Here is a 21466-nt window from a genome sequence, read left to right on the forward strand (position 1 = left end):
AGGACAACTCGGGCGCCTCGACTAAGTACTTTTACATGGAAATACATATCCATTCATTACCACTCTAGAGGCATTCTCTTGTGGAGTGAACAAGCTTATATTCGTACGAGTACGTAGTACGTACACCAGAGACCAGAGACGAACATACAGGGATTTTATTTGTGTATATTTTGTCGTTAGACTTGTAGTGGAATGAACAGAGGTTTTCACTTCGCTCAAATTCGGGAAAACTTCAACTTTTGAGAATACATCTCTTTACAATATCAGGAACAATATACAGTGGACCCGTGTTAATACGACAAACGTTTTACAAGGTGCGGTGTCGAATAATCGAATTTGTCGGACTTTACAGTACTCACAAAAACCCCCTGTAGTCCGGAACTTTGAAAAAAAATACCTTGTAATCCAATAAATTACATATCAAAGTGAAAAAAATTCTTAGAGCAGGAGCTGCGTTAACTAAGCAAATTCCCTCAGAGATAGAAAAACTAACATGTTTTTCTTAAAAACGAATATTGCATTTTTTTTTTTTTTTGTACTTTGCGCTAACGGTTTAGTTTCAACTTAAAGCCTAAATTGCCGAGCGGTCTAAGGCGTTTGTCTTTGTCTGTTTGTCCATTTAACTTAGGTTGCGGGTTCGAATCCAGGCAGCGGCAGTGTGAACAATTTATAATTAATAGAGGTGCAGAATTGATCACATTGTCGTTGCTTGGATAAGAACGAAGTAACCGACTCCACCCACATCAAAAATGTAATTGTAAATATGTTTGTAATTAAATAAATAAAGATTAACAAATAATGGTGTGAGTGGCCTCTGTTATAGGCGTATATGTCAGAGAAACGGAGGTTAAACCCCATTATTATTATTATTATTATTATTATTATATTACAACTTACTATGTACTATTACAACTTACTATAAATACTATTGAGGTCTTATTTATTATTATTCAGCTCCACTACCGAAGGCTAGGACATAGTATAGGTATTACTGAATTGCAGTTTCCACAGTACAACATCTGTCGGGTCCGCTAGTCATTTTTGAAATCTATTAGGTAGGATCGATGAACATTTAAGAAATTTTTTCAAAATTCTATCATCAGTACAAAAGCAATAGCTCCATTTCCTTCGAAAATTCGCTAAAAATGTGTTAATTGTGAAATGAAAATAATTTTGAATTCCACTTCCATAGTTACAACAAAACATCCCTAACTTCCTATATTGAAATGAGAATGAAATATTGCTTTATGAGTGAATCGAAAATGATTTTTCGTTGTTTCAATTCACTATTTTTCATGCAAAAATTCAGATAATTTATCTAGCAGCCAATTTCCATCATGTTTGTGCGGGGCCCTTTATACAGCCCAGTGAATAGAATAAGAGTACATTGTGTAGTGCATAAACTGCATACCTGTTATATCTTGTATGTAATATTAGTTGCATATCATATAGGTATTCAAATAACACAAAAGTATTAGTTTTGGATTGGTGTTAGTATTTTAGCCTGATGCCTCATAGCTGGTACCTCTAGAGAACACAAGTCTTTGCTATCAAAAAACTTATTCTACATTTTATAAAGAATTTCTATTTACATTCAAATTAGTGCATACGGTACCGCACGATTCGGTTACCAACTCAAAAATTCTTCAAAACCGGAGTCGCTAGTTTTAAAAAAATGTTAGTCCGAAGATTTATGAATTATTATTATAATATTTTCATCACGAACTATATTGTGTCCATTATTCCATTAAATTGCCCATTTACGAGTTATACAGGGTGTTCTGTTATTGACTGCAGAACTTTCGCTTCCTGAATTAGCCGAGAAAAAAAAAGAAGAAAATGTTCTGTACCAAATTTGGATCTGAGGCCTAATTTACGAGATAATTAACGAAATCAGTTAATAAAAAATACATTCCTCAAAATCAAATTCAACCAATAAAGCACTACTTAAACAAAAAATGTGTTTTTCGAATCAAAGCAATACGAATCAATATCGATTATTTTTTGTTAAGCGGTTGGATTAGCGGTTTCCATTTTTTAAAAAAGTATTAGGTTTTAAGATTTATCAATTTTTATTATTATTAGATATTAAATTAATTAATAAGTTATACACTGTGAATAAATTTTTGATTACAAGATTTTCTTGAATTAAGTATTGAAATCATAAAAATATTTACTTGTTACAAGAACATCAATAGCCAAGTAAACGTGTTTACTTCCAGTAAATTTTTTTACAGTGTAGATTCAGTGTCAGAGAGTGTTTTCAGTCATACGACATATAATTATGTTAAACAGCGCATATAACATTTTTACGAAGTGAAAACAAAAGAATGAAAAACATATGAGCCGCCACTGTTTAGTTTTATATTAGATCTTATGTTATGAAATTCTCTTGGGATAGAAAAGTTTTGTTAGTCGGCCCGCAGTGCACCACCACCTGAGCACTGAGCACACTGAGAACTGTATACTTCACTCCAGTGCTAGTCCCTAAATCCCATAGCAGGGCCGGTATTAGCTGCTTTTACAACACACCTACAGAATGTTTTTGTTTTTCTTTTTTAAATAATAATTAGGTACCAAGAGCTTAGTTCTATTGAAAATCAACAAACGCTATTGTTCTTTATTCAAAACAAGTGAATGTTTAAATACCCTGCATATACTTGGATATTAATCGCTAATACTATATTTTAAAACTTATAAAATGTATCAGAAGTCACGAACAATCTCAAGTCAATTCATCAATAGGGAATATTTACGAAATTTGGTTCAAATATTTTTTTCCCGTAACTTTATTGGCTGGACATTTGAACTAAACCATTATTGTAGTAATTAATATCTTTTTAATTACTTAAAATTAATTAATAAAAGTACAAATTCAGTGAGAGAAATTCAAATTTCTAAAACGGAAATTCAAAGTTTAAAACGGACGTGACGTCATAGTATGTAGCTTGTCAGACTTCTTGACATACTGTATGGTATTAATTACTTATATTTTGTATGGTATTACCATGGATATATACTATAATTACTACATAGGAGGATATTACACCTGTAGTAAACAGTACATTGAACTGTCACCAACTGACAGCTCACATATTAATATGTCATCGATGAATATTCCCTATTATGAAAATTAAAACTATATTTAGCGAAACCATAAATAAAGTTAATGGAGCATCGAATAAAAAAAAACTTTCAAGGACTTTTCGAATTATTTTGACTTGATAGACTAATTTTCTGGAGATTGATCGTGACTAATGGTACACCCTGTTTACAGTAGCTACAAATAAATATAATTTAAAATAAAACTGGTAACAATTATAAATTTATAATTACCATTGCAATTCATTTTAAATCTCTTTGCGTCAGAAATTTTTTTTTACTTGACATAATATTCATACTCTAACAGTAACATGACTCGAGTTCGAATTGTATACCCTAACCTCCATCAAAAGTTAGAAAATTCGAATAGAAACATTTTAAAATAGATACAATCTTGTTTTAATTCTGTTATTAATACTATAATACTTTTTTATACTGTACAATATATATCAACTATTTATTTTATAGTCCATTTCTTTCATGAATGCGTATTGTGTTTGGATAAGAGTCATACTTTTTACCGGACTGAGCAACACAAAGGAGTGGTAATGTGTTTATCAGTCTATATACAGAATGTTCGATTTACATCTAGGCATATAAATATTACGAGTATGACAGAGTAAATGTGTTAAGCAATGCATCTAAGTAAGAGGTATTATAGGTGTTATATGAAAGTGCAAAAGTGACTTGTATCGTGGCTTCTCTGTTGTAGTTCATCTATTCAACTAAGAAACTCCCACTCTCCAAGCGTCTTAAAACTATCTCAACGCATATCGAAGCTGCAACACATTTATATAATACCTCTCATTTAGATGCATTGCTTAGCGCATGCATTCTGTGATATTTATGTACCTAGATGTAAATCGAACATTCTGGTGTTCCTTTGTTGCATACTAAAGGCCAAACGCGTGGGCCGATTTTGATGATTCAGACGTCATTCGATTTGTCTTAACCTTGCGAGTTCTACTGAAGATATGACATTTATAAAAATTCAATATGGCGACCACCAGACGCCATATTTTGAAAAAGAATGTATGTGTGTTCGTTTTTCACAGGATCGTAACCATAGGGTGGTATGGCTGGCGAAATGCCAAGGGCCCCCGACTCAAGAAGGCTTCGGTGTAGCAGAAAAATGGTTCATAACTAAATGTGAAGATAAGCGTCTCCAAGATCCGGAAAGTTTGTTCAAAGTGAACATATTTTATCAAGTATTGGACATCATTAATAATCAAATGAAATCACGTTTCATTCCAAGCACAATCCGATATGGTCTAGTGGCTAGGATACCTGGCTTTCACCCAGGAGGCTCGGGTTCGATTCCCGGTATCGGAAATTTTATTTTTAATATTTTTGTTTCATACAAATACTCCGTAAATCCATTATCCTCCTTCGAAGAAAATTGATATCTCTATCTTTAAAAATGAAAATGGGTGTATAGATGTAATTGAATTTATATTAGAAATGAACTATAAAAAGTATTAAGGTTTTACTATTTTAAAAATATAATTAAAACTGAAGCGATTAATGCATTCAAAACATTTTCTCGAAAGGTGTTCAAAAGTTACGTTCGTTTCAACATAGATTATTTAAAAAACTTTTTTTGAGATGTTTTTTTCATAAAAATATTCCTAAAAGTTTTCAAACATTCCATAAATTCTGTTGTAATCGTCCAAAATCAAAAATTTTTATTCAATGAAACAATGAATCAACTAACAAATTATTGAAAGGATCAATTCGTAATTTTTGGACCTGAATCAAACTTAATATGAGGATCAAATTGATTCGTCATTATCTGTGTTTTATGGTGATGACTTCCTTGATTCGATTCTTAGAAAATTTGATTTCCTGTACTGGATACAAAAGAAATTTTAATTGAAATATTTTTGTATTTTACCGGAAAATATGTACCGTAAGGAATTTGTTCGAAATCCTTTGAGTATTCCCACAAACTGAGTCAAAGGTATTCATGTAGGAATTCAATTCACCCCATAGGAACTGAAATATTATTATTTTCAATGCTACCAACTAGATAAAACAACGTTATTAAATGCAAAATTTTTGTTCCTTTTTTCGTTTTGTTTAAATATTTTGAAATATTGGCAACAGTGTAGGTGCTTGTCAAGTTAATCCTTAAGGATCAGACAATGAAAACAAGATAGGTAAGTGTTTCCACTCACATTGTTTGCCTGTTGTTCGTTCGTTTATGAAATTCCCGTGGGATTATTAGTTTCCCAATCGTCGTTATATGGTGCTTTTTTCATATTTTAATGGTTACAATTCCACAAATTTTCTCATCAAGAACATAGGCGTCCTTAAGGGTGGGGGCACGAGGGGCACGTACCCCCCCCCCAAATTTTCGAATTTTTAAAAACGAAATTAATTCTACAAATTAAATGGATACAAAATATATACAGCCTTTTCAATTAATAACTTTAGGAACTCTCAAGATGCCATCGAAAAACCGTCACTTTACAAACATGCTGGTTTGTTTTTAAAATATGATTTAAGTAAAAGTCTTCCCAGACGTCTGAAAATCTATCTAAGGAGTAAAATGAAAGAGGAAAGGCTAGCAGGATTGACTTAGATGGCCATTGAAAGACAAAAGACGTCTTTCAATGGCCATCAATTTAGTACATGCTGAGCTGATGTCAGATGTAGGTAATTATATGTTGGTCGAAAAATTTGCTAGGCATGTTAGAAGAATTGATTTACATTAAGGGCAAATTTATTATTGTTATAATTTTATAAAAGCTGTATTTCTATTCTTCTTATTAATATTATAAAAAAAATACTATTTTTTTAAATTTTTTGTTACAATTTTTAAGAAAAGGTGAATGTTTTTTGTATTTTTATTAATTATTATGATTTTTAAGCACGATTTTTTTTTATTTAACTTTGTTTTCAATAAACTATTCATTTTTTCTACTATTGGTGCCCCCCGAATAATTTGATCCTAGGGACGCCTATGATCAAGAAAACAATACTTTAACAGCATCGAATTCTCAAAAAAAAAAAAAGTTTTTAGCTCACATAATTTTTTGAAGATATCCTCGTATCTGAGATCCTAATTTCTTAGATAATTTTTTTTTTAAATTATGAGGAAAATTAAATTTTTTAAGGTATTAATCAACAATTATAGTTTCCTTACCTTTTAACGATCGTGGATTAGCTTGTTTTCGTCGAGACATGATTTTCCACGTGTGTTTATATATAATCTCTCATTTGGTACACGCACATAAATAAAAGAAAATTTTTGTTAAAAAAGTGATTTTCCAAAAAAAATATATAAATCACATTTAATAATAAAAAATAAAAGATAAATTATAAATAAAATTGAAAAATAATTTTCAATATTTAAGTATCACATAAAATTTTAAATGTTTTGATTGTTGTACAAAAAAAACTCCCGCGAAAAATTCGCGGTACATAATATAGACACCAGAGGTGCTTGTATACGTGAACCGGTTCGGTATTCCGGTATGTACGTCTGCTTTGGATCTGATACAAAACATCTGTATCAAATGAAATATAAGCGCCCCGGATATATGCGCATACTCTTCATTCATTTCCTGTTCACGCGCCTGTCTATCCACTGGAAAATCATAATTTGTTAATACTATCGAGATATCTTTATACAAAGTTTTTCATAGTTTTTCCATTGGAATTATAACATATATAACATAATTTTCTTTAACTTTTCTAACCAATCATCTCATATGAGTGATTCGAGTCGAAATTTTTTTGTAAAAATTTTATGATCGATTTTTATTGAGGAACTTTTTTTTGGATTATTTAAAATCTCTCAAAAAAATATTCTTTTGTAGTATTTTTATACCATGTATATATAAAATATATATCAAGGTATACTGAGTTTAGTCCCAAGTTTGTAACGCTTAAAACTATTGATGCTGCGAAATAAATTTTGGTATAGGTGTTCATATAAAATCATCAACTAGTCCATTCTCGGTTGTCTGTCTGTCCATCTGTCCGTCTGACAACACGATAACTCGAAAACGAAAAGAAATATCGAGCTGAAATTTTTATAGCATGCTAAGGACGTGCTAAGGACGTAAAAAGTAAGGTCGAGTTCGTAAATGAGCAATATAGGTCAAGGTTTTGGGTACGTAGGATCACAAATTTGAAAAGTATGTCTCAAATTTAGTAGGATTACATACTTAGTTTATTAAAATTGGATAAAATTTGGATGCGATAGTCAAAATTTAATTTTTTTGATTCTGATGACGTCATAAAGTTAAAGAATTTGATTTTTTTAATAACACAGGCGAATTCGATTTGATCTTATTGTAATTTTTTTTGAAATCCACTAATTTTGGGTCATTCTTCTCAGCTATGGTGTCAGTTTTTCGCTGGCTATCACCTATGTGCTTATTTCCGGGACCAGGACTCCAGATTCTTGAAATCTATTAGAGCTAGGTTAATTTTGATCACAAATTTGAAAAATATGATGAAATTTAGTAGGATTTCATACTTAGTTCTACCGTTTTCCCATAAGATGAGTGTTAAATATGCCTACTTTTGAAGTCATTTAATTATTTAAATAATCGAGCAACCCCCCTAAAATTTAGAATAGATTTAGACTTAGTCCAGAATAACCAAATTACCCTGGCGCTCGTACATCCTTAAAAGTAAAGAATATAAAAAGTAAAAAATTTAACTAACTTTTGATTTATATGGCCATCTCTTAGAAGAACGATGAACTTATAAAACTCTCTACCATAAATACTGGTAGAATAAACTGGTTATTTATATATTTAATACAGTGCTACCATCTGTGAAAGAAATGTCAAACTACAAAAGTCTTTGTAATTTGAAAGTTAACAGCATGAAGCATGTTCTATAATCTCTAGATGTTAGTTCAACAAGTTTACCATAGATGGCACCACCATCGTAGATGTTTAGTTCAACAAGTTTGCCATAGGTGGCACCACCATCGTAGATGTTAGTTCAACAAGTTTACCATAGATGGCACCACCATCGTAGATGTTAGTTCAACAAGTTTACCATAGATGGCATTTAGATGTATTTTGTTTTGTAATCCTTTAAGTTTTTTCACTGAAATAATTTTTTAAATTTTTAAAATATTTAAATAACTAAATAAAACTTATTTACTATGTTATGTTTTCTTTACTACAAATTATCAAATTGATTTTTCCAATCCTTTCTTTTTTATTTGCACATAAGGTGCAAATAATTCGCTATGTAACTGGAACGAAACGAAACGAAACGAACAAATAGTTAAAAGTTTTATAATAATTAATACTAGAAAAAAGAAAAAGGTTTTTAGGGTGAAAACACTTACTTACCATTTCCCTATCAGGTACTACTATTTCCCTTGTAACTTATATTCTCCTAATACAAATGTTAAAAATTTTCATAATTTTTGGTGAAATTAGTTTTGAAAAAGTGACATGTGAAAATGGAAAATTGGCTATATCTCGAAAATGGTTGGTTTTAGGGCAAAAAGGACGAAAATTTTGAGCATCTCTTGAACCTCTTGCTTAGAATGTTTTTCCAAATAACATCGATGAAAAATTTCCGGAAAATTCGTGAAAATGGAAAATTTTGTTTAAAAATTGAATTGATTATATAACTGGAGCAACTTTGGAATATGAAGGAGTATTTACGGAGCAAATTTTTTGATATTTTCCGTTGATATATATGATTGTTTATTTTCTATTATTATTGCTTTTTTGTTTTTCTTTCCCTTCCCGCTCCCCCCAGTTTATGACATTCTCCTTGTGAATGACGTCATCACATACCTGTTTGAATTGCAATTATTAATTTTAATTAATTATGCAAAAATAATAGATATTTATAAATCGTTATTGTTATATCCCGAAAGAAATAAACGGGAGCAATTTATTGATAGCAAAAACGTTTGGAAAAACTATCAATTTACTGAGATATTAGAAATAAAATTTTGTATTTTTAATTGCAAATATTTAATTAATTGATAATTTAATAATTGGAGCAATTTTGGAATCTGATGGAGCATTTAGAGAGCAATTTTTTTATATATGATTTAATAAATTTTATTCCACGCTAACTATATTGTGGTCATTTAATATCAACTCATGAGGGTAAAAGTCTGAATTAATTTCCAGAAAAATTTGTTCTAAAAATTTTTCAAGATTCAATTCAATGGATTAATAAACAAAACAACGTATTTTTTACTATTTTTATTTTTTTATTCAGTCTAATTAATAATTATTAATTACAAGAATTATATATTTTTAAACAAATATCAGAGTTGGTTTTTTGTTAAATTCATTAGTAGGGTTTTATTTTAATTAATTAATCAACAATAATTATATGAATCAAGTCATATTTATATAATATATTAGTCCAATAGAAACAGCATATATACAATCAAAATCGACAATTATAACGACATCGTATTATAACGACGAATTCGTTATTACGACTAATTGATTGAATATGTTCACTGTATCCAAATACAATTACACTCCGAAAAAGTAAAAACGTGACACTTTTTGGATTTTACCCCGCGAAGTATAGAAAACGATCTCTCTGCGATAGTTAGGCTCGCCGGAAGAGTTGTCAGTATTTGTAAGAACATTTTTATATTAGGGTACAAATCTTGGTCGAATGCTTCGATGAGATGAGCTACCGACTCTGGTATGGCGGAATTGTTTTCACATTCAGTTTTCCATTTGGCCATCCAGAGTCGGTATTTATTTATAACAGTTGATTCACTATCCTTAATCAATCGCCGGTACATCTGAACCACATTTTTCACTGCCTAAATATCTATATTCAAGTCATTGACACCAACATTTGGTTCAGGTAGTAAAACATTCAATTTTTCCTCCTTTTACAAATGTTTGTGAATTTTCGATTTCGGGAGAGTATCAAAATTAGCTCTTAGTGACATTTTGAAGAAAATTATCCTCGTTAGATAAAGTGTACACATAAAACCATAATCCGTTATAACGACGTAAATAATCTAAAGCCACAAATGTCTATTTCTCTTGGACTATTTTGACAACATGGGTAGAATCCTAGTTTACTGCGATCCCCTCCCCTACCATTTGTCACATCAATTAACATCCATTCAGTATGCTTAGGCTACCTGCCAGCCATTAAACGCGCGTTTCTAAACATTTGTTAACAACAACCTTAATGTAAATGTCCACATAACAACACGCTTTCTAGTGAGCCTGTCATGTGAGCGTGGTCAGCGCAGATCAGATAACGGACTAAGCATACCGATTACCGACTATTATTACACATTTCTAAATCCTATTGTGACCTTTGTCTTTTGATTTTTCTTTCTACCCATATTTTCAAATTTGAACATCTATAATATATAATATATATTTAGATATACAGTTAAAATCGCTTATAACGACATCTTTTATAATGACTCAACCTCAATTTTTACGTCCTAAGCACGATATGAAAATTTTAGCTTCATATATCTGTTCGTTTTTGAATTATCTTGTTTACGGACGGACAGACAACCGGAAATGGACTAATTAGGTGATAAAATACATAAATCGCTTATAAAAATTACCGAATTCAATGTCGTTATAAACAGTTTTAACTGTATTTAACTGTATTTAACAAATAAAGAAATTATGAAGACGTCTTTGTAAAACCGCTTTGCGGATAGAGTTTTAATTTCCAATAACAATAAAATTTTAGAATCACTTCCTGTAAATTACTTACGATTTCCAAATGTTATCGAAGTAATTTCAAAAAGTCGTTAACAATTATATCACCGTAGTTGTTCAACCAAAAAAAAATTCGTCTTTTTCGCAAAGCAATAATTAGAAAATCCGCAGTGGTATACTGTCAGGATTAATTTTATAATTTTCCCAGGAAAATGCCAAAAAATTATCCGGGAAATTGTTTAAATGATATTGACTAACAATTCCTGTTTTTCACGATTTGTAACGCCCGAAAATTATTTCAAGTATGAGACAAATACTACGTCAGCCAAGTGAAAAAAAATTTGCGAAAATAACGTAGATTTTGGTTTGACAGCTACTCGATTAATACAAATAAACAAATTTCAATGGAATTTTTATTATGACACTTTTACTTGAAACATCCTGTATATGACAGACAGACAAATTCTAAAACGAAAATTTAAAATTTTATTATTTCTAATTCCATTGAATTTGTCGACATGCAAACACATTTAAAAATTGAGACAATAAAAACAATTACTGTTTCTCAGCTACCGTTATTTTCCCCCCCCCCCCCCCCTCATATAAAAGAAAAAGTTTTTGTATAAAAAAAGAAAAACATTTTTACCCTTAATTTTTCTCAACAATTTTCAACTCGTTGAAAACTAAAATTAACGAACAAATTGTATGCATTCAATACTCGACATCTCGCAAAGGAGCTTACATAACTCTTCCGGAAAAACTCTTTCGGTGAATTTATCCAGTCAATAATACCTATTCCCTGATAATTCATGATTTTTCAGATCACTCTGCAAATAAAAACTATCAAAGGTGTGTTTGTCTATTTTGACCTCTGTTTTGTGACAGAAAACCCGAATTTTCCCACAGAAAAACCGGATTGTATTCGAGTGCACCGACGAATTTTCGAAGTTTCTCATGATTTACTTGACTAATGTCCTTTAATCCTGAGGAGAACATAGGGCCTCAACAAAGAAACGCCATCGAACTAAGACTTCATTCCTTGTCTATGGATCACGAAGTTTCTTTATTAGGATTGTATTCGAATTCACTGAAATGTTTTTCCGTAAGAGTTGTGCAAAGTCCTTTAAGGGGTAACACACCAAAATTTTAATAAATCTAGGGCCAGGCGTAATATTTGACAGTCATTTCATAATGACCGTGACCATCAAATATTACGGCTCACCTTAAATCAATTACCCCCACCTTAAATCATGGTGACGACTTAGAAATTTAAAAAATTAAAATAAATAAATTAAAAACAAAAGTGACTTATAATTTAGTAAATTCCCTGTCCATACTTCTGGAAAAATCGGAATTGATTTGATACTAGAGATTTTTTGTAAGCGTAAATTTATTGAACGCTTTTCCCTTATTTGAAATTTTCACCATGATTTTAAGAAATTTGTTCAATTATCGAATTCGAATTCGAGTGTTGATCGTTTGTTTCGAACTTAAAAAATAAAAATTAATGTTTAAGTAGTATTTTTTTTTGTTTTAAAAATCTATGTACAAAATTCATGTAAAATTTTTTAAAATTTTTCTCTAAAAATCGTTCTAAAATATGGTTTCAAAAATCATTTTTAAGAAATTAAATTAAATTAAAAAATCAAAGACTCTTTTCATGCTTTTTTTATTTGGATTATCCAAATTAGTCACAGGGTGGTCCATTTTTTCGACTCTCAACTCGTTAAGAGCTGAAAGTATTTCACTTTTAATTAAAATGACGGAAGATTTGCGAGTGGTCCATTTTTTTGGACCTCACGGTATGCACTTCTTATTGTGCAGAAAAACTTTAAAACTCAGAAAGTTGTCACATTTTCTTAAAAAATTAGATCCTTCAGGTTTCGAAAATTGTGATAGGAATGAGAAAATGGGCTACCTTGTGACTACAAAGACTAAATTGAATCGTTATAAAATGAGGATTAAGCATGAAAAGAATCCCTTAGACTTCCATTGTGATCAGTTAAAGGTATTAGGAAGTTAAGAGGCACAGGTTCGAATCTTAGAATATTCTAATTTTGTGTGGTTAAAAGCATGCAGGTCAAAATAAAAAACGTGATTCGATCACAATGTAGTCCTAACAAAAAAATTGGACCCTATTTATTTTATACAATGTATTCGAAAAGTCCTGTAATGATTAAAATATTTCATGATAAACATCGAATGGCACGACTTTTGTATTATTTTTTCGAGGCTCGAAAAATCAGAAAGATTTAGAAATTGTCACCCTCCGCCATCACCTTGGAAAAGTACAATATATTACTTGTGGAATAAGGTCTTTGCCCAGGGAAAAACTCCACGAGAGAAGAATACGCGAATAATTTATTATGAGAGTCTAAATTCCTAAGACGGATGTTTATCTTGAATTTTCCGGAATATTTTATCATTCCCAAAATTTTCGAACTTATTATATAATAAATGCATTCGAGTTTGTCCTCTTTTTATGGTTCTAGATCTGAATTAAATGTTTCTGTAATCAGTTCTAAAACAACAATGTCGGCTAAATAAAGTGATGCACTTAGAAACATTCAAATTTTTCCGAAATGTCAACGAAATTATCTACAGCTCTTCGCCGCACTTGACTTTTTTCGAAAAATTTTAAAAATTTGTTAAACTAGACCAGACCAGAATAGCCCCTTAAGTGCTACACTTTTTTTGGACAACAGTGTATAAAGAGAGCAAAATCTTAGAATAAAATAAGAATGGAATAAAAAGATTCAATGTTTGGGCGTCGAGGGTGTCGTTGAAATTGGTGATCGTGGTAATTTAGGTGATGGCGGTTTACTTCGTGCAGCAGTTTTCCGTTGACGATGTAACGACGCATACGGTGATGCTCCACTAGTCATGCGCTCATGTGCATACAACAACACACCTATATCACGATGTCCCGCTTCTAAAGCGATTTTTAAAGCAGTGCTCCCATCCACATCTTGTATGGAGGAATCGCAATCTGGTTGTGCCAGGAACAATCGTACAATATCAATGTGACCATGTTCTGCGGCGCACATTAATGCTGTACTGCCATCTTCGTCTTGAATGTTGACATCTGCGCCCGCTTCTAACAATAAGGTCGCCATATCTAATCGACCATGTGAAACGGCTAACATTAACGCAGTCTGACCATGTTGTTTTGCCTTGATATTTACATCAGCCAATTGGAAAAGTTTGCGTATTACGTTCGAATGAGTTGGTGAACGAACTTCCGCTAAGGAGAGTAACATAATTGCGGTGTATCCAGCGGAATTTGGACAGTTAATCATACACACTTTTGAGTCGAGTAATATTGACACTACATCGAAATTACCATGTGATACTGCGTAATGCATTGCTGTATTACCCTGCAAACAAAAATAATGATTAGGGGGGAAATATTACAGGTTGTATTTCTTAGAACTGAGTACACGCTTTAAGGCCAAGTATTGAAGGTAAAGATTCATTAAATTTTGATAAAAAGGCTTTGCCAGACTTCTACAGTTCAGCCTCCTCCCTTTTACAACAGTGGAACCTCGATAACTCGAGACTCGTTAAGTCGTAATCCTCAGTAAGTCGAAAAAAAAGCCATTCAATTCCGCTGAACCTCTAAATACGCGGTACCTCGAATTATTTAGACTTTGTAACTGGAAAAAAATGTTATTTCCCGGCGAGATATTGATAGTACATAGGTATTTGATACTCTGAAACTCGAATTTCGAATAGAAGACTCCGTAAATATATAATCACGCCTTTCTAAGCCCAAATTTTAGCAATTAAGGCAGTATTCTGGTCTAGAAATTTGAAGAAATCGATTTTTTTGTAGTTACATATTTTAAAAGGTTAGACCCTTAATAATATGTTCTTAAACGGATTCGATCTATCAAACCTGAGAGAAATCCCGGCGGAGGAGCCGTAGGCATTTTCAGTAGCCTCTGGCCTCGACAGAATCCTATAGCTCCATCTGCTTAAAATAGCATCTCTTATCCGGAGTCGTCTTACCTTCGGGTGTAAGGGACCTATTTTGCGGTATTAGTATTATTTTCTTTATATACAGTTCTAAAAAATACTAGCTGTTTACAGAGATGGCCTTGTGTATAAAGCTCAACTTACACTATTATCAATCATATTAACAACGTAATGTAACAATTCATTTGATACTTCCTCTATAGCATCCATATAATCCTCGATATCCATTGGATTCGCATGAACAGTACTAGATATTTTAAACCATTCTTGTTGGATAATATTTCTGGCACTTTTCAAATGATTTACATTCTTATTCGAATTCTTCAATAAGAAATCATTGACCACTTTCATAGCTGCACGCATTTCTTTGCTTGGTTGGACCCTAAAAACAAAATTATTAAATCAATAAGAAACGGATTTAGAGCTCAAACTGGCAATCTTTTTAATTATTACAGTTCTAAGCATTGCATGATTTCGAAAAAAATGTACTCACTTTTGACGTGGTTTCATGTCAGATGAATCTGTTAGTAAATAACTATTTTCTGGCAGATCCATCGAATTATAGTACGAAGTTGTTAAAATTTGGGTCGTATTATTCATATCATTTTCTTCATGAGTTTCATTCGAATTTTCTACAATTTTTTCACTGACATCACTGAAAAAAAATTCAATTTAATACAGGGAGTTCAAAAAGCTTTCTATCATACTGACAAATTCAAGGTTTTTAAGACCGCTTACCAATGACAGATTTAAGGAAAAAGGTCCAATGGACAAAATCTCCCTAGGGGCCCTAAAAATCTCTAAATGTAGACATTTTTTACTGAACTTGGGACCTTTCCATAAAAATTTGTCTCTTCTCCTCTTTTTTAGTCTTCGTTACTGATCTTAGGGCTCCCTATTTCGAGGACCCTGTGTACAACTGCTCCTTTGCCACCCCTAAATTCGCCACAACTGCTTACTATCCTGAGCTTTCTTGCTGATTAAAACCCCCTTAGTTTGATTGAAATAAAATAAAACTTACTGTTTTTGTTCACTCGGCTCAGAATTAACAACTTCAACCGCTGGAATTTTTGTATAAGTTATCTGTCGTTGTAATTTCCGTTGTTCAGGTGGCGTCGAAACCAACGTTTGAGGTCTAGGTATACGTGACACAGTCGGTGATGACGTCGACGACGAAGAATCAGATCTTTTTAGATTACTAGTTGTAGTTGCTGGCTGCGGAACTGTTGTCAAATTTGCCACAATTCCAACATCAACCGTTGTTCGTAAATCAATCGTATCACATGATTTAACATCAGTTTGTACATGTGCACTTTGACAGCCACGATTTATAAACGTACCCGACGGTATTTCATATTGTGATGCTTCTGTTTTATTTGGTACACGCTGTACTTGGGTCTGTGTACTACGATTTATACGATTATCCATTGTATACTGTGTTCCAGTGGATCGCATCCGTTTTGATAAATTCAATTGATTTTCACCCATGTTAAACGATTTACTCCGTGTCATCGATGAATTTAAAACAGTACTTAGTGATACTGAAGACGTTCCCACTCCAACATCATGGACCTAGGTCAAAACAATTTTATATTAAAATGGTCAATGAAGCATTTAATTGAACTCGGAATCTGGCTATAATAGAACTAGTCGTTATGACACTAATCTCAAATACTATACCGATCTGTTCGAGTACTAAATGGGCTCTATAGCCTAAATGTGCCCTTCGTGGACAGCCAATATAACCTAACCTAACCTAACCTAACCTATTCGAATACTAAAGTAAAAACATAATTTAATAAAACTAACCGTTGGTGATGGTTTTGGTGATGTATGTACGTTACTCTGTTGCGGTTTTACATTAATTCCAACATGTACCGTTTTACTTGTAACACACTGTACACCGATATCACGTTTTTCCGCGATATGTAGCTGTGATGTATCATTAATCGCTTGTATTCCGATTGTATGCCGTGTTACCGGTAATATCGATGTAGTTTGTGATGTTTTCGAAATCGTCAAAGCTTTCTGAACCGTTTGGGTGCTGGAATCAAGAGCTTTTTGATGTTGTTTCCCATTTCCAACACCAATATCGCGTGTTATCACTGTACAAGTAATACCAACGTCTCGTTTTGGTGTTAGATTTTTAATCGATACATCGGAGAATGACGACGAACGTATCCGTGACAAACTATTATTATGTAACGTTTTATTATGTAACGATTGCACCATTAACGATGAATCGTTTTTCTCATATTTTAATAATTGTGCAATTAAATTACGATTTTTCTCTTTTAATACGGATATTTGTACTTGTAAAATAGGTATCGTTTGTACTTGTTCTTCTAAATTACGCATACGTTCTAAACTTAATGCCATTTGTTCGCGGATTGTATGTAGAGCGGATGTTGATTCGGAATTTTGTTGTGATGATGATTTTGGATAATTAAAATTTGATTTATATAAATTAGGACCATTGTTCGTTGAATTCATTCGATGATCTTTGTAGTTTGGACGGCCACCTGAAAATATACGATCCATTATTTAATTAGGCCATAATAATCAAACGAAAGAGGGGTACCGCAAGTGGATCCCTATCACCTAGACCAAAAATTCTTTGTGCTCTCCCTGAGAACGACCAGTCACCCGAAGACGAGACATCCTCGGGTAAGAGGCGCTATTGAAATCGGATGAAGCTGTAGAAATCTGTCGAGGCGAGAGGCCAAAGCGTCTCCGTCGGGATATCTCCCAGGGTTGATAGATCCAAGGTTTCGGACCCGTTTGGTTATTACGAACTTGTTAGAGCATTTAAAGATCACACTTTCTGACCAAACTAACTTTTTCTATACCCTCATACAAACAGTTTGCGCCCGGGCCCATAAAAATCGGAATTTCACTATTAAATTCCGACCTTCAATGGCTTATTTTCTCAACTAATAAGATTATCTTTTTTTTTTGCTTGTGACTTACCTTCCAGACTATTGTGACTAGCTAAGGTACGCTCAAAATCGGAGACGACATCTTGTAAAGCTTCGTCGACCATGTACGATTGTTGTTGATTCTTTTCGGGTATAATCCATTCGTTGGTTCGTTGCGCATCGTTACACGATTGTGGTGTATTTGCAGGTGTTGCAATTAAACCTAAGAGTACTTCCATGGATTGCCGTTGTCGTCGACGTTCACGACGTCGAAATGCGGCACTGTCTTGTTCACTAACTGATCCATCCAATTCCAGTGATTCGCAATATCGGACAAAATCTAGATCGATATGATAGCCATATGGACAGCATGTGCATTTTGCATGTTTCGTATTTGTACGATCTAAAATTCAAAGACAATTTTATCTTAGAACACAGTTAGACAAACAATCGAACAAAATAGAATACGTATATTTTCGATACGGTAATTTTAACCCATAAGTCAAATTTACAATTTCGGCTACGGAACCCTAAACTCGCATTTGAAACATATCTAAGAACACTCTCCATTAAATTGCCTATATCTTTTAAGCCTTTTCCAAACTGAGCCGATTTGGAAGATCATCGCCAATTTTTATTTTTTTCGGATACGTAACCCTAAATTCACACTTGAAACATAGCTAAGAACACTCACCATCAAATTATCTTTCAACAAAACCAAACAAATCAAAATCGGTTCATCCGTTTAGGCTCTACGTGTAAAACAATCCTTATCCCTACTTCGAGTGTTATGGAAGGGGAATAAGTGAGAGAAAAGGAGGTGAAGGCTATAACGCAGCGGTATTTACTTTTAAACCTGGCGAAGCGGGTTGGTATCATGCTAGTATTAACAGTTTTTTGGAATAAACACAATATTTTACGGTGCAAAGTTGCAGTAATAGTTGCAGCCTCTGGCTAAATGAATCAAATATAATCCCAAATAATTCGAGCTCCCGATAGAAATTCAATTTTGAGTCCATTTTGAAAGTAGTCCGGCTCTCTTCACCGTTGTCGTATTTCCTAGGAGCGCCTACTAAAAAAATCGTCGACTGTCAGTCATAAATAATTATTGCCACAAAAATAGGTTACAAAGAACCCATCGTCCTTTTAACCTAGCAGTAAAATGACCCTGATAAATTTTATAATATCAAATAGTTTTCTAAGCAATCAGGGCTTGTCCTATTCTAGGATAAAATCGTGCGGACGCCCATGATTTTTTACGCATTAAATTTTGCCAAAAGCTACACAAACGGACAAACAACTACATTAAACCGATAAAATAAAACATTTTTCAAACACCTGTAAATTTTTTCGTATACACAGGGTATATATAAACATACAAAAATAAGAAACATTTTTTAATACAAAACTTACCACGATTTTCCCTGGAATTACGTTCATATGGAATCGAATGTAAATCATACATTTTGGAAAACATTTGATTTGAAAATCTAAAAAATAAAATCAAACCCACAAAATTTTTGAGCACTTAATTAAAAAAACGAGGTTGAAAATTGTATCAAATAAGTAGGTGTGAATTATTAAAATTAGTTGTGCAAATGATATGTGAAAAATTCAATTAAAATTTGATTGAAAATGATGAATGTTAATGGTTTTAAAATCAAAAATCAGTACAAACCGTTTTAAGACATGTTTTTACATTGAAACAAATTTATTCTGTTATTTTGACATTCGTAAACATTTTGAGTTAGTAAACATAAGGCCTGTTTCATCTGAAGCTGTAGCTCGAATCTCTGTGTATACTTTTAAAAACGTTGTATGAGATAGAACTATTAGTTGACACTGTCTGTTAGAGAGAAATGAAAAATCAAGAAAAAACTGGGTGTAGGGGGTTTTATCTTTACTTCCATATACATGTAATAACGCAAGTAGTTATTTTAAACCACCAGCACTCGCGTTATGAGTATTTTGCTTACGCTCGATTTAAAATAAAATTAACTTTTGATTCGAGTAATGAAATTTTCAGATTTTTTCAACCTATTATTTTTAGGGTAACGTCTTCGTTTTCCTAGGCTAAGGTCCAAGAGCGATTCCAAATAGGGGTAATTGAGGTAATTACCGACCTATAAGAAATAAAAGAGTGAACAACAGGACTCTTAAGAGCAAAGAAGTGAACTTGAAGATACGCTACCCTAATTTATTCTAAGACTCGACTCTTTTTGGTATAAACTAGTGATTCTAGGGGACAATTATCCGGTTATTTACCGGTAAGTTATTTGGTTAATTAACCGGTAAAATAAATTTCTGAATGATAACTAACCAAACATTTTTATACAGTCGATAGATAATGCAAATTGTAGGATGATTTACATATTTATTTTCAAACGTCAAACTCAAAATGCAAATGGCGAGAATTACTTGTCTTTAATTGCAAAATTGACCAAATTTTCGTGAAGAACGTAAAAATCTACCTCACAGGAAAATTAGGTGAATATTTTCTAAGAATTGCTGAGAAATAAGTTTTTCGTGCACGATTATAGGCGATATCTCAAAGAATACTCGCTAGATCGTTAAATAAATCTGATTTTTGTATTTTTTGGGTCTTAATTTCCCTATAACCCAAGTTTAATCGAATTTCGAACGGGAAATTCTCGATTTTTTCAAAGGGAAAAAATTTCAAGAAATAAAGGCATTTTTACTGTCGCCCATTTGGATATAACCCATTTTTTTTCCAATTAATGCAAAATTCGGATTCATTTGATGATTAAATGCATAATTTCTGAGATATTGCACAACATCCCACTCGAAGGGCGATTTTTCGGATCGAATTTGAGACGTTGTTAGAATTTTTATTTGAAGCTACTTTTAAAGTTTCATTTACCTTACCCAAAGAGATTAAAGTTACAACAAAACTAACATCTTACATCTTATATGGAGGTACTGTGGCGTTCATATGAGATTTTTCAAATTTTGAGTATAATAAAAGGAACCATTTGGTTAATTAAGTGATTGAAATTCAATGAAATTCCGAAGATAAATATATTTATGTTTATTAATATTATGCTAATTTATGCAAATTTTCATGATTGCTATTAAACTTTGTATCATCTTGCAGGAAAAAAAAACAAATTTTTTCTTATAGTCTGGAGGCTAATGCATGGGGTTGCGATCTCAAAGTTCCGGGAAGTCGGGACGGGAAATAGTGAAATAAATCGATATGGCCGAATTATCCAAAAATATCTTTATTTATTGAATTCTGGAGGATTTATGTTAATATCGGGATCTCACGATCAAATCTGGTGAGGTGGCAACCCTAATAATGTACATTTTCCGTAAAATTCAACTTTGTAAATTTGAGTCGTCCCTGGAAGCATTCTCGTTAAAAAAAGATGGGCTGTTTGCGTTGCCAAAATGCTGTAAATTTTTCAAAATGCTGTAACGCCGTCTAATTGATCAATAACTGAATCAATAAAGCTCTGAAACTAAATTTAAGGGAACGAAATGTTAAAGGAAGAATTTCTCCCGGACTAATTTGACGAAGATAAAAAATCTAAGGTCAAAATGACAACGGTATAAATCGATATCTACTTTTAGGATAAAATAGACGAGGATAAATCAATCGATCATCGATTTGTTAAGGATTCTAAATGATTTTAGATAGGTTTAACTGTAATATAAAGAGCGGTATTTATGAATTTGAATTGTTATATTTTTGCTTTTTGATTATAAAATCATAATTACACTATATATTTATTTTTTAAATATACATAATTATTTTATTAATTAATAATAATTAATCTGTTTTTTTAA

The 21466-nt window shown here is 32.2% G+C and overlaps 1 protein-coding gene and 1 non-coding gene across 2 annotated transcripts; one reads left to right on the forward strand and one right to left on the reverse strand.

Annotated features, from left to right (window-relative positions):
- Positions 1-4362: 4362 nt before the first annotated feature.
- Positions 4363-4434, forward strand: Trnae-uuc. The gene has a single exon. It is a non-coding gene; the product is annotated as a tRNA-Glu (tRNA).
- Positions 4435-12405: 7971 nt separating this feature from the next.
- On the reverse strand, positions 12406-19435 carry LOC123302731 (KN motif and ankyrin repeat domain-containing protein 2). Its single transcript, XM_044885801.1, has 8 exons — positions 19335-19435; positions 19070-19146; positions 17709-18059; positions 16548-17260; positions 15760-16310; positions 15232-15393; positions 14883-15120; positions 12406-14137 (listed from the first exon to the last, which is right to left on the reverse strand). Exons 2-8 carry the CDS (start codon positions 19131-19133, stop codon positions 13517-13519), a joined length of 2700 nt encoding a protein of 899 aa, XP_044741736.1. The 5' UTR covers positions 19134-19146; positions 19335-19435; the 3' UTR covers positions 12406-13516.
- Between the last annotated feature and the right edge of the window lie 2031 nt (positions 19436-21466).

The sequence above is a fragment of the Chrysoperla carnea genome, chromosome X (genome assembly GCF_905475395.1).
Source record: "Chrysoperla carnea chromosome X, inChrCarn1.1, whole genome shotgun sequence".
NCBI lineage: Eukaryota > Metazoa > Arthropoda > Insecta > Neuroptera > Chrysopidae > Chrysoperla > Chrysoperla carnea.

Coding starts and splice junctions, on each gene's coding strand:
- LOC123302731 (XM_044885801.1), bottom strand. CDS start 19,133: ATGTTTTCCAAAATGTATGATTTACATTCGATTCCATATGAACGTAAT. Junction 17,261..17,708: donor TAGTCACAATAGTCTGGAAG/GTAAGTCACAAG, acceptor GTATATTTTCAG/GTGGCCGTCCAAACTACAAA. Junction 15,394..15,759: donor GAGCCGAGTGAACAAAAACA/GTAAGTTTTATT, acceptor ATTTTTTTTCAG/TGATGTCAGTGAAAAAATTG.